The 13,726-nt window shown below is 41.0% G+C and overlaps 1 protein-coding gene across 1 annotated transcript in view; it reads left to right on the top strand.

Annotated features, from left to right (window-relative positions):
• Positions 1-641: 641 nt before the first annotated feature.
• The window catches only part of LOC131952470 (cilia- and flagella-associated protein 300), a 68,300-nt gene continuing 55,215 nt past the window's right edge, over positions 642-13,726 (top strand). Inside the window, exons 1-6 of the mRNA XM_059315153.1 lie at positions 642-760; positions 1,052-1,133; positions 1,497-1,569; positions 1,749-1,915; positions 2,115-2,287; positions 2,704-2,770. Of these exons, the coding sequence (XP_059171136.1) occupies positions 666-760; positions 1,052-1,133; positions 1,497-1,569; positions 1,749-1,915; positions 2,115-2,287; positions 2,704-2,770 (657 nt within the window). The 5' untranslated portion in view covers positions 642-665. The remainder of the gene's footprint in view (positions 761-1,051; positions 1,134-1,496; positions 1,570-1,748; positions 1,916-2,114; positions 2,288-2,703; positions 2,771-13,726) is intronic.

Below are 13,726 nucleotides of genomic sequence, written 5' to 3'. Positions count from 1 at the left end.
TACTCAACTGCCAGCAACTGAGAGTGAGTCTAGTTACTAGATTTCTAGCAAAAGTAAAAAGAGTAGGGTAGATGATTGATCTGATTGGGAGCAACTGCCTAACAAAAAATCTAGATGTCTAGATTTCTTCACTAAACAAACTTCACTTAGACTACTCACTACTTGACTACTTGAACTTCATAAAAAAAAACATGAGTTGGTGAATATGGGAAAAAAATATTTTAGAAACAACTGTCCCTGTGAGAGACTGACGCACCAAATTGAGTCAGTTGAAAATTACTCTAAAAAGCATTTTGGACTGCAAAGCAGAGGTCTTTAGACATTTATATTTAAAATTAAATATATACTTACATTTACTTTTTTTCTTGGATCAGGAAGAGAATATGGCGGAAGTGTTCAATGATGTCATTACGCCGGAAGTAAACTAAGAAAGGGAATGTATCCATTTAATTTATTTTATTATATTTTATTATAAATATTTTTAAAGCTTACATTTATTATTTACAATAAACTAACAATATGATAAATTAAAATTGACAGACTGTACTTATGTTTTTATTTTTAAATATTGTTCAGTGCATGTTAAAGTTATTTTTTAATTAATACATTTAAAAATTAATTGCTAAGAGTATGCTCCCCTCCTTAGATATGTGCATTGTTTGAAAATGGCTGACAGCATTGCAAAGTTTTCGTTTCTTCCAATCGCAAAGAGTTTTGCCAGCATAGAAGGAAAAGAAAACCAAGAATATTTCTTAAAATGGTGTGTTTTTGCCATAACCCTTTTATATTACAATATTTAAATGTAGTTTTACTAATAAAATTTGGATAGATAGATCAAGGCCTAACAAAAAATAACGGCATTAACGGTCGAGATCTCTAACTTACTAACTTGAAGTTGTAACTTCATAGTCAAAGACATAAATTGAGATCTAGTAACGTTAATCTTTACACAGGACATTAAGTTAACAACTAACTAATTTTCACAGTAGCAAGAGGCTTATATCCTTATAATTTTTATCTAAATTTATCTTTTCATTCTGATTTGAAACAGGTCAATGAAAAATAGTTTGCAGGCTAAATTGTTCACATTTGATCAATGTTTTCAAGCATATGAGATTAAAAAATTTGCATTGGTGAGTTCTTTTTACATAAAATTTTTTAAATGACATCACATGTTTGCACTGTTAGCGTTCCCAAATATAAATTGCACTTTGAAGGCTTACTTATGTATTCACTTTTATTTAGGAATATTTTCTTTTTGTTTCTCAACAAACAAAAAAATGACATTGATTAGCTATAATTTGTTTTGGGCTGTTTCTATAGGAATGATTTTTATCTTAGAGAAAATGTGCAATATGGTTTTTATTATAATGGTTAATTATGTTTAAAATCTGTTAGATATGTCAATTTTAGCAATTTATTAAAGCTGCTTTGAGCAATATGTTACTTAATTATGTAAATCTTTCCATTAAATTCATAATGATTTTTTCCTGCAGGATTTCTTTAGAGACCCTCATGTTATATCAAATGTTCAAGTCCCATCAGACTCAGGGAAGTTTGTATCTTTAGGTATGTCTCATTTGACTGCTAGAATTAACATTTTTGTGTTTCAGGTGCTTTTAAAATCTAGATCTAAGTCAACAATTCTACAATTACTCCCTTCAACTTGTAAAAGTCTATAACTCAACCATCCCTCCCACAATCTTAAGCAAGTCTTCCACTCAACTATCACTCCTCTATTTTTGAAGGTAACAAAGCCAGCAGTGTAGAAGTTCAAAGCATCCCCTGCACAGTTCTGACCATGGCATTTTTTGACAAGCTCTTGGATGGGGAGATAGCTCGGGAATCTGGAGACATCAAAAAATGTTATGACGAATATCAGGAAGAAATTACAATCAGCGACAACCTGCGCCAGGTAGTGCTTATCTTCACCTGTACTCACAGATTAGCCATACCTACATATATATAGTTTATATGTACAAATATATGACAGGAACCTTTCTATTTAAGATTTTTCTAAAGTAATGTAAGTGGGAAATTCAAGATAAGTTAATTTCTATAAACTTTGTGTAACTTTAGTAGTTGATTACTGTGTACAACTTTTGTGTTGACAGATGCTGCTGAATGAAGACTCTGATGTGTACTGTCAGTTCAATGAGAAAGAAAGGGAGGAATTTTTATTTATGCTGTTTTCACACGTGTGCATTGGCGGAAGGCTGTGTCAGTTTGAGGACAACGTTCAGCCGTACCTTGATGTCACAAAATCTCTTTATAAAGACCTTATTAGGTAAGCCATGTGACCAAATCATGTAATAGAGACTGTTTAGTGTAGGCAGCTGTTGTAAGTTAATAATATATTGTGCATGGACGTTAACTTGATTGATTCTGTTTTAGAGATCACACTTTCCATTACTCACTATCCAAACCGCTTTATCCAGTATCCACTATCCAGTCCTACTAGCAAGTCTCACTATCCAAACCCCTTTATCCAGTATCCACTATCCAGTCCTACTAGCAAGTCTCACTATCCAAACCCCACTAACCAGTCCACACTATCCAGACCCCTTTGTCCAGTCCACACTATCAAAACCACACTATCCAGTCCCTAATATCCATGCCCTTCAATCCTGACCCAACTCTCCATTTCCCACCATCCATTTCTCACTAGTCAGTCTTCACTGTCTATTAAAAAATGTATTCCAGTGTTCAGAAGAATCCAGAGACCAAGGAACTTTCAATACTTTCTCAAGTTTTCAAGGTCACATGCTATGTGAGTATTTACAGTAATTGTTTTCTTCTTCAAATTCAAATTACACTGTGTCCTCTGGTGTCTATGCATTTTTTTCCCATTCTACATCTATACACTACTGTAGTTGATATTTTATTATTCATTTATTTTATAAATATAATGACCAAGAATTGGGTTAATACAATTGTTTGGATATTTTTTTGAGTATTTTAAAGACATGGTTATTCACGAGGTATAGTTTTAAAAAGTGGTTTGACTGTAAAATTAAAGTCTACTCGAGTTCAAGTCATTGATACGAGTTGGTGATCAGCATGGATGTGTGTTTCACATCATTGTGTTATAGGAGATGTTACAATTTGATTCTGCGCTGACCACTTCATTCTTTTAGGCTTGGTCTGGCTAGCAAACTAGGTGTCCACAAAATAGTACAAATGGTAGCATTCATCACACCCCATTTTGTGTTATCTAACAGAGTATACAACACAATGTTGTATCTTTCTATAATAAGTGAAAACAAGATTACTAACCTTTGATAAACAATATATTTTCTAGAATATTTTCTTTTCTTTATTCCTACAACTCTGTATAAAGTAAATAAAGCCTGCTTGCCCACGGTTTCCCTATCTTACAGAACCCACAATTCGCCCAATGTATAAGGGAGATAATTGGTATTATTTTGTGAGAAATTAATTTAATGAATTATATCCCCCTAATATAATTTTTTTTTTTAAATTTTTAAGTGATATTTTATTAACACCATGTTCTGACCGTTAGCTTTGAAGCTGTTAGCCGACCATTTAATAAACGTAGCTTGTGTAATGCAGGAGCCTGGGCCGATGTCTTGTGAACCCGCCTCGCGATATACAATACTAATATTTTGGGAAATTTGACACTATCCCGTCAGTTGCGGGTTCGGAACCTATATCGTAACGGTTCTTCTTTATCTCTTTAATCTAATGCGGTGGTTTTTAACCTGGGTTCGATCGAACCCCAGGGGTTCGATGAGTTAGTCTCAGGTGTTCGGCGGAGGTCAAGACTCATGATTTACGTTCGGATTTTGTCAGTGCCGACGCTAGAACAATAATGAAACTGGTGAAGTTCTGTGCCTCCAAACAGGTAAAGAACCACTGGTCTAATGGCTCTGCAGCACGTTGTGGGCAGCAGACGTGTGTGTCGTGGTTAGATTGTAGCACTAAAACTATTATAAAATGATAAATTCGTTGCTTGCTTGTATTACGTGGTACCAGTTTTATAATTAGCCGTCAAGAGAAGCTGGTTATGCAGGGAATCCACTAGTGGACTGGGCTCCGCTTTATACCCCGCTGGGATGGCTCCCCTAGATACCCCCCCCCCCCACACACACAATCACACACCGCACGTCACTGGTAAATACATATACTCCCCCACTTACAACATATACCTACGTTGTTTTAATACTACCCCCCACCCTGTTAACATATACATATACCTAATGTTGTAGCTTTATAACATACTGCCCCAATATTTCTCGCCGCCACTATAGAGCCAGGCTTAACTGCTTAGATTTTCCTTAGCTAAACCGTCAATAGATTTTTGCATCCTAGTAGTCTGCCCTTGACAATTTTTTTTTCCACTTCCCGATAAAAAAGAAATTTCTCAGCTCGCGTTTTCTGATTTTTTCACGGTTGGACAATCTTGCTTAGAGCAATCTTCTGAAACTGTGGCAGTATTTAGCTGACCCCGCCCCATTACACCACGCCCCCCCCCCCCCAAACTTGCTCTACAATTGATTGCCCGTCGAGTCGTTAAGCCGCTTTGTGAAGTCAACCTTCTTTAGGACGTGGAGGCTTCATCCGTCGCACCTGATGCAGTGGTGACCCATGTGCTACACGAGGGATGTGGGATTAAGGGCGAGGGGGGCGGGGGGGGGGGGGTGACCGAGTAAGATTACCCGGTGCAGTTAAATTATTTAATTTTCAATGGTTGTTCGTGTTTTGGTTCGTTATTTTTGTTTAATTTAACTTCAGCATACACACATCAGCTACCTTACACGCATCAACATCCTCACATACATCAACATTCTCATACACATCAACATTCTTATACACATCAACATTCTCATACACATCAACATTCTCATACACATCAACATTCTTATACACATCAACACACAACAACATCCTCACATTAACAACCTCACACATCAACATCCTCACACATCACCAACCTCACACATCAACATCCTCACACATCACCAACCTCACACATCACCAACCTCACACACCACCAACCTCACACATCAACATCCTCACACATTACCAACCTCACACATCACCATTCTCACACATCACCAACCTCACACATCAACAACCTCACACATCAACACCCTCACACATCACCAACCTCACACATCAACATCCTCACACATCACCAACAACCTCACACATCCCCACCCTCACACATCAACAACAACCTCACACATCACCAACCTCACACATCACCAACCTCACACATCAACATCCTCACACATCACCAACCTCACACACCACCAACAACCTCACACACCACCAACAACCTCACACATCACCAACCTCACACATCACCAACCTCACACATCAACATCCTCACACATCACCAACCTCACACACCACCAACCTCACACATCACCATCCTCACACATAACAAACCTCACACATCAACAACCTCACACATCAACAACCTCACACATAACAAACCTCACACATCACCAACCTCACACATCACCAACCTCACACACCAACATCTTCACACATCACCAACCTCACACATCAACATCCTCACACATCACCAACCTCACACATCACCAACCTCACACACCAACATCCTCACACATCACCAACCTCACACATCAACAACCTCACACATCACCAACCTCACACATCACCAACCTCACACACCAACATCCTCACACATCACCAACCTCACACATCAACATCCTCACACATCACCAACCTCACACATCAACATCCTCACACATCACCAACCTCACACACCACCAACCTCACACATCACCATCCTCACACATAACAAACCTCACACATCAACAACCTCACACACCAACATCCTCACACATCACCAACCTCACACATCAACAACCTCACACATCACCAACCTCACACATCACCAACCTCACACATCACCAACCTCACACATCACCAACCTCACACATCACCAACCTCACACATCACCAACCTCACATCACCATCCTCACACATCACCAACCTCACACATCACCAACCTCACATCACCAACCTCACACATTAAAAACCTCACGCATCAACATCCTCTCACATCAACAACCTCACACACCAATAACGTCACACTCAAACAACCTCACACACACACAACCTCACACACAAACAACCTCACACATCACCATCCTCACACATCACCATCCCCACATACCAACAACCGCAAACACCACCATCTCATACACCACCATCTCACACACCAGCAACCCCTTACACCAACAACCTCACACACAACCTCACACATCACCATCCTCACACATCACCATCCTCACACATCACCATCCTCACATACCAACAACCGCAAACACCAACATCCCCACACACCACCATCTCACACACCAGCAACCCCGTACACCAACAACCACAAATACACTACTAACCCTACAAATCAGTGCTAACGCACTCAGATGAATGCCCACACTAAAACCTGCACACAATAACCTCCACCCACACACGCGAAAACCAACACTACACCAACACAATATTTAAAAAGCTGATGAATTCAAATGTCAAGGCCACGGATTACTGGAGCACCGTGTCATGTGATCTCTCTTGTTTAATCAACTCCTACTTTTTGTTCATCCCTTGTTTGGGTGATTTTATTTCTCCGTGTGAACACGCGCCACGCGTCAGACGAGAAAATGTTTTGTCGCGGGAAAATGGACACAAAAACGTGTCAAATAAATAAATGATTGTGATCTTTGATCGCCGATAATACTCACTGAGTGGGGGCCCACATGAAAGAATCTCTCTTCTCTCCCTTGTCTTCCCTGCTTGTCCAACGTGGCAAGCTATTAAAAATAATTTGGTTGCCCACACAGACGGATTTTTTTCTGGCCATCTTTTGTTATCCCCGTAGAATGAACGATTCTTTTTATGTTTTTTTTCTACATCTTTGACTTTCTGAAGATATGCCTATTTATAATATCTAGGCCATTACGGCGGAGGGTTATTGTAATAGCTTTTGCAGGAAATAGTATTATGGGATAGATCTAGAATTTAAACATAGCCGTGCTTATTCTCATTAGAAGTGGTGTTCTAGACATTTCCATGAAGAAGCAGTGCACGATATATGTAATGTTGATGTCGGTTTTCGCGTGATGCTAATTTACACAGAAGTATCGCTGTCGTTTGCCAATGAACAAGGCTCATAAATTTAAATATATAGCACTAAAATCGATAGTTTCTGCCTCCAGGGGAGGTAATTGGAGGCAGGATGATGTTTCGTGAGCACAAATAATGGTTTGTTGTTTGTTGTGGGGGATTTGTGGTGGCTAGAAGCATGGTGTGGTGTAGTGGATTAGTGGCGTGTAGTGGATTAGTGGCGTGTGGTGGATTAGTGATGTGTATGTGGGGTGGTGGATTAGTGGTGTAGCCTATATATGGGGTAGTGAATTAGTGGTGTGTATATATGGGGTAGTGAATTAATGGTGTATATATGGGTGTAGTGGATTATTGGTGTGTTTGCCGGTGTAGTGGATTAGTGATGTGTTTGCGGGTAGTGCCGTATGGTTGATTAGTGGTATGTGTGGAGTTTGGTGGATTAGTGGTGTTTATGTGGGGGGTACTGGATTAGCGGTGTGTGTATGTGTAGTGGATTAGTGTTGTGTGTGATGTGTATCGGAGATTAATGGTGGACGATGGCCTGTAATAGATTAGTGGTGCCTAGTGGATTAGTGGTTTGTGTGGTCGGACATAATGGATTATTTATATGTGATAAATGGCGTGTAATGGATTAGTGTTTTGTAGTGGATTAGTGATATTAGGTTAGCGATGTGTAGTGGATGAGTGGAAGTGTGTAGTGGATTAGTGCATGTAGTGGATTAGTGGTGTGTAGTGGTTTAGGGATGTTGACCTACAGAAGGATAGCCGGATGTATGGATTATTGTAGGCCTGTGGATGTGTGGATTACACAAGGCCTGTGGATAACTCTGCCTTCTGATAACACGTGTGTCTGCTGTTTTGACTTAAATAACACACGCTTCTGGGGTGGACTACACAATAGATTAGCACAGCCCTAAAAACTGCAGGTTACATATGTGAGAACATATTGGTTTGTTAATGTTACGAACTGTAGATTGCGGGTTACATATGTGAAAACATATAGCTCTGTTCTACACTGTCATTACACGCCGCTCTCACATAATGAGACGTCAGCGATTTGACGTTCCAATCAAAGTTGCGTCTTTGTCTAATTAGAATGCACCGCCACCTCCACGAACATGATATAAATCTGTAGCGCGTGAGGATATGAATAATTTTTATTACGTCACGTACATCAAATTGATGAGCTTTTTAATTAGGACCCGTCTGTCTATGTGACCATTTTAATTCCGTCACGGCATTATTATTTATGAACATTTTGAATTACGTCGCTCCTATAAAAATTACAAAAAAAATTCTTAACTACGGCCGTTCATCAAAATATTTTGAACATTTTTTTCTTGTTTGTTATGCCCTGAAGCTATTTATCTAGGGTGTCGTCCATACAAAAAGTCATACCGATAAAACGATGTGAGTATGTGTGACAAAGAAAGGAACTGTCCACTTAATTGTACCTTTTGAAAAGTAAAACTTGAACTGACAGCAGTTTTTTCGTTATTTTTTTGTGTGTGACAGTTTTCAGTATTAATGCTGAATATCGATACTTTCAGCATTAATATCCGTATTTTCAACAAAATCAGACTGGCAAAAAAAAAAAAAAGACAACAGTGGATGTATTTTTTCCCCAACTTTTGAAGTATATATTACTCTAATAATGGAAACGGCTCAATTATTCATTAAAAAAACATTCAGCAATATCTTGAGGAGGGCGGGTGTAGGGTGAAAAGGTTTCAATCAGACGCGTTACGGCGATGGAGGGGGCGGGTGTGAAAAAAATAATGAATGTCTTTTCCAGATGTATACACCATTATGTTGTAAGGTCAACAAGGCATTTTGGTTAAAAATAAACATTCGTTGCCATAGATCTTAACCTTATTACACAACAATTCCACTGTACCAAGTGTTTAAAATAATTAAGTTAAAGGGTGAAAAACATGTGACCTTGTGAACAATTTGAAAAACGAGAGATGAAACAGTCTGTTTACGCGATACACACACGCAAATCTCTCTCTCTCTCTCTCTCTCTCTCTCTCTCTCTATATATATATATATATATATATATATATATATATATATATATATATATATATATATATAGATATATACCTATATATATATAGATATATACCTATATATATATATATATATATATATATATATATATGTAACTAGGTGTAGTTACCATACTATGGTTAACAACGTATTACAGTCTGATGCAATAGTGCAGATGGTAGACTGATAACGATCATAAAGCCAAGGCGTAGTATTTTGGGAAGCGATATGATAAGAACGCAATACGGTCTGTCAACTTTGATGTGACAGGATGCAGGTGTTATATTAATCGGACTGATGAGACAACTGCGTAGTAATCGGAAGGCGAGATATTCGGATGGAACATAACTATGAGAGAACCGAATACGATTACGGATATACTAAGGGGATATAAGGAAGGCGACGGCTGAGCTCGCTCTCTCTCTCGCTCCCTCTCGATCAGTCAGTCTGTGTGGCAGTATTCAAGTTGGTTATAGAACGGGTTAGCCGTATTGTGTTAAGAAGGACTATAGACATGTGTATTCAGTTATATGAAGACTAGTGAGGACTGTTGGGAGTCAGTTGATTCAAACTATTATTGTGAAGCATTCCTTTTGATTCAGTATATTATTGTGAAGCATTTCTTTGATTCATGTAATAAAAGGATCAATAGCGAACCTGCATCTTCGAGTATCTATACTGTGGTCCATGTTGTGTAGAATGAGTGGTTAGACTCGGTAACATTTGGCGTCGTCGGACAGGGTCACATTTGGCGCTGCGAGTAGCCTAGGTCACATTTGGCGTTGTCGAGCAGAACTCGTTAACATTTGGCACTACAGGCAAATAGGTCTCGTTACATTTGGCTCTGCGAGCAGGATACTCTCGTTACAATTGGCGCTGCGAGCAGGATGAATTCAACTAGACTTGCCGATTTAGGCACCCATAGTCAACCTTGTGCATAACTGTGTTTTGTGTGTATGTGAATTCGGACATTCAGGAACTGTGAAAATTGAGGAACGAGGAAAATTTTTTTCATATACACACGGTAAGAAAGAACTCTTTTGTTTTACTTACGGAATAAAATGTCTACTCTGGACGAGAAGCAGACCCATATAGTGGTCCTACCCAGAGAGTCCCACATTAACAAATTTTACGGGGACGGTGATCCAACTTTAACCAACAGGTTCAGTGAAGAGGTCAAAGCGGCCTGGGCCTCGAGAGGCATGTCACCAGAGGAAAGATTAAGACTGCTGATGGGCAGTATAGGAGAGACGGTTAGGGCAGAGGTCAAATGCCACGATAAAACCATCCAATCAGATCCAGATAAGGTGCTGGATCTGATTATGGAGACCTTTGGGGAGAGACGGTCGGGATCGCAACTGCTAGCAGGGTTCGTAGGCTTAAGGCAGAGATTGGCGGAGAGTGTGATGGAGTACTCACACCGGATGAACAGGGCCTTTGATTCGGTAAAGGTCAAAACACCTGACATTGATGTGCGCCTACTGAGGGACCATTTCATCGAGGGGCTGGCAACCCCGATCCTAAGAAGAGAGTTGAAAGAGGAGGTCCACAAAGACCCGCAGTTGACCTTCCTTCAGGTCAGGAACTCAGCGATCCGCAGGTCCGAGGATGAGGACCAATCGAACTGCTCGGTAGACAAAGTCTCTGTGCCGGAACAGAAACAATCCCCACCCACAGGGACCGGCACGGTGGAAACCATGATGGCTCAGCTGTTGGCTCACCTGGATAAGGTTGACCAACGATTGGAGAGGTTAGAGAGCAGGTCAACAGCTGAGAATCAGGAAAAGAACGGGCCAAAACAGAGACAGGTTGGACGGCCGCGACCCGCCGGTCCATCGCTCCGGTGGACGGCCGACGGTCGACCAATTTGCTTGTCCTGTTCACAACCCGGACACATGGCACGGTACTGCCAGGGAAACGGTCGTCCTCTGTAAGGCAGGGTCAGGCTACAGAGGGGCGAAGTTATGGCCCAAGAAACAAAATGATGGGAGTCTGTCCCGAAATGGTGATTACGATTGGGGACATCGCGGTGAAGGCAATTGTGGATACAGGCTCCCAGGTGACGACAATTACGGAAAATTTTTACACCAAATGGATGAAAGGAAAAGACCATAGGTTAAGGTCTGACACGTGCATACGCCTGACGGCAGCTAATGGACTAACCATTCCATACTGTGGTTATTTTCTGGCGGATGTAGTGGTGGCAGGACATAGGTTGAAGCAGGTTGGGGTGTTCGTTACGAAACACAACCTAGAGACAAATGTGTCAAATATACCTTGCCTGTTGGGCATGAATATTCTTGGCCAGTTGCCAGAATTTCTTACAAATATTGTCGGATCGACCACACCAGGTCGGGGATCCAAGTTGGCCAGGTTTGCCAAGACCAGAGGAAGGATATCAGTCCCGGCAAACACGGTCAAGGCAATCACATTACAAATTGGTGATAGAAGCGTGAATGGTGATGTGATGATAGAACCATGTGGCGCCGCACTGAGGGCAGGCGTCGTGTTACTGCGGACATACACATCAGCGGAGAAGGGACTAGTTCAAGGATTAGTGGCAAATGTTTTGGATGAGGAAATTTTTATACCGCCTAATACTCTGGTAGGAGTACCACAGAACGTCGAGGTACTAAGGTCGGCACAGTGCATCGAACTGAGCAATACCAGCAGTAATGAAGTAACAATTAGGTCGGTCAATGTGACGGCCGAGGTGAAGAAAAAGGATGGCCGATCATATACATTCCCGGAAACTGAGGACCCAAAACTAAATGAATTGCTGAATAAGTACAGGGATATATTTGCCTCGTACGAGGGTGATTTGGGTTACACGGAAGTAATAAAACACCAGATACCCTTACTACAAGACAAGCCGGTGGCGCAACCTTATCGAAGATTACCACCAAGTCACTACTCGGCGGTGAAAGCACACCTGAACGATCTACTAAAAAAGGGAATTATTACAACCAGCACTAGCCCGTATGCGGCACCGATAGTAGTGGTAAAAAAGAAGTCAGGGGAGATAAGACTGTGTTGTGATTACCGGAAATTGAACAATATCACAAGAAGGGATGCATTCCCCTTGCCTCGTATTGATGAATGTCTTGATGCGTTGGGGGGAGCAAGATTTTTTTCTACCTTGGATTTGGCTAGCGGCTACCATCAAGTGGCCATGCACCCCAACGATCAACACAAGACTGCATTTATTTCTCCACTGGGACTGTACGAGTGGACCCGTATGCCGTTTGGTCTAACTAATGCGCCTGCTACATTCCAGCGAGTAATGCAGAGTGCTATGAGTGACTTTCTATTTCAAATAATGCTGGTGTACTTGGATGATATACTAGTTTACTCAAAAACTTGGGAGGACCATCTAAAAAGATTAGAACAAGTGTTTCTCCGTCTTAGGGAGATAGGAGTAAAGCTGAACCCAGACAAATGCTGCTTCGGTCTGAAATCGGTACATTTTTTGGGTTATGTGATTTCGTCGGATGGCATCGCCACTGACCCAGATAAAATTGCAGCTGTTAAAGAATGGAAACAGCCAACAACTACAGTAGAGGTCAGATCATTCTTGGGCTTTGCTTCCTATTATAGAAAATTTGTACCTGGTTTTGCAAAAATTGCCGCACCATTGCATGACTTGGTAAACAAAATGACAAAGAAACACAGTAAGGAGAAAAAGAAAGGTAAAACACAAAGGATAGGTGAATTATGGACTGAGGAATGCCTGAACTCGTTTAAGCTCTTGAAAAAGGCTTTGACAGAGGCGCCGATATTGGGATACGCGGAATTTGACAAACCATTTCGGCTAGAAATTGACGCCAGCTCGAAAGGTCTGGGAGCTGTGCTATCACAACAACAAAAGCAAGGTTTCAGGGTTATTGCGTATGCCAGTCGAGCTCTGAAGGAATCAGAGAAGAACATGACAAATTACAGCGCCATGAAACTAGAACTTTTGACATTAAAATGGGCTGTGACTGAAAAATTCAGGGACTATTTATTAGGTGCTAAATGTGTGGTATACACTGACAATAACCCTTTGAGTCACCTAAAGACAGCAAAGTTGGGATCCATCGAACAGCGATGGGCAGCAGAATTGGCACTCTTTGACCTAGAGATAAAATATCGCCCGGGGCGGTCCAATGGCAATGCGGACGCCTTATCAAGGAATCCTTACGAGAGACCGGGCGATGAGGAAGAAACGCTGACAGGAATATGTGAGGTCAGAGCGTCAACAGATATCCCTCACGGGGTGCAAGTGATGCAAAACGGGCAGACCGGGGTGGAGCACATATCCACAGAGCCCGGACATATGGACAGTAGTGATTTTAATTGCCTTAATCACAAAAAGATAAGAGATGCCCAGAGAACGGATAGTGGCTTACAGCCGCTGTTGAAACACGTCCAGGAACAAAAATTCCCAGGAAGAAGGGAAAGAGAACAATTTGGTCGAGAAACAAAGAAAATACTGAGTCAGTGGGACCGTCTCAGTATAAAGGATGGTGTTCTCATGCGGAGAATTCATGACCAAATTGATGGGACAATACAC

This window comes from Physella acuta, unplaced genomic scaffold (genome assembly GCF_028476545.2).
Source record: "Physella acuta isolate Inbredline_101_S28 unplaced genomic scaffold, ASM2847654v3 ptg000072l, whole genome shotgun sequence".
Classification (NCBI taxonomy): Eukaryota; Metazoa; Mollusca; class Gastropoda; family Physidae; genus Physella; species Physella acuta.
This window is presented reverse-complemented; position numbering and strand designations above follow the sequence as displayed.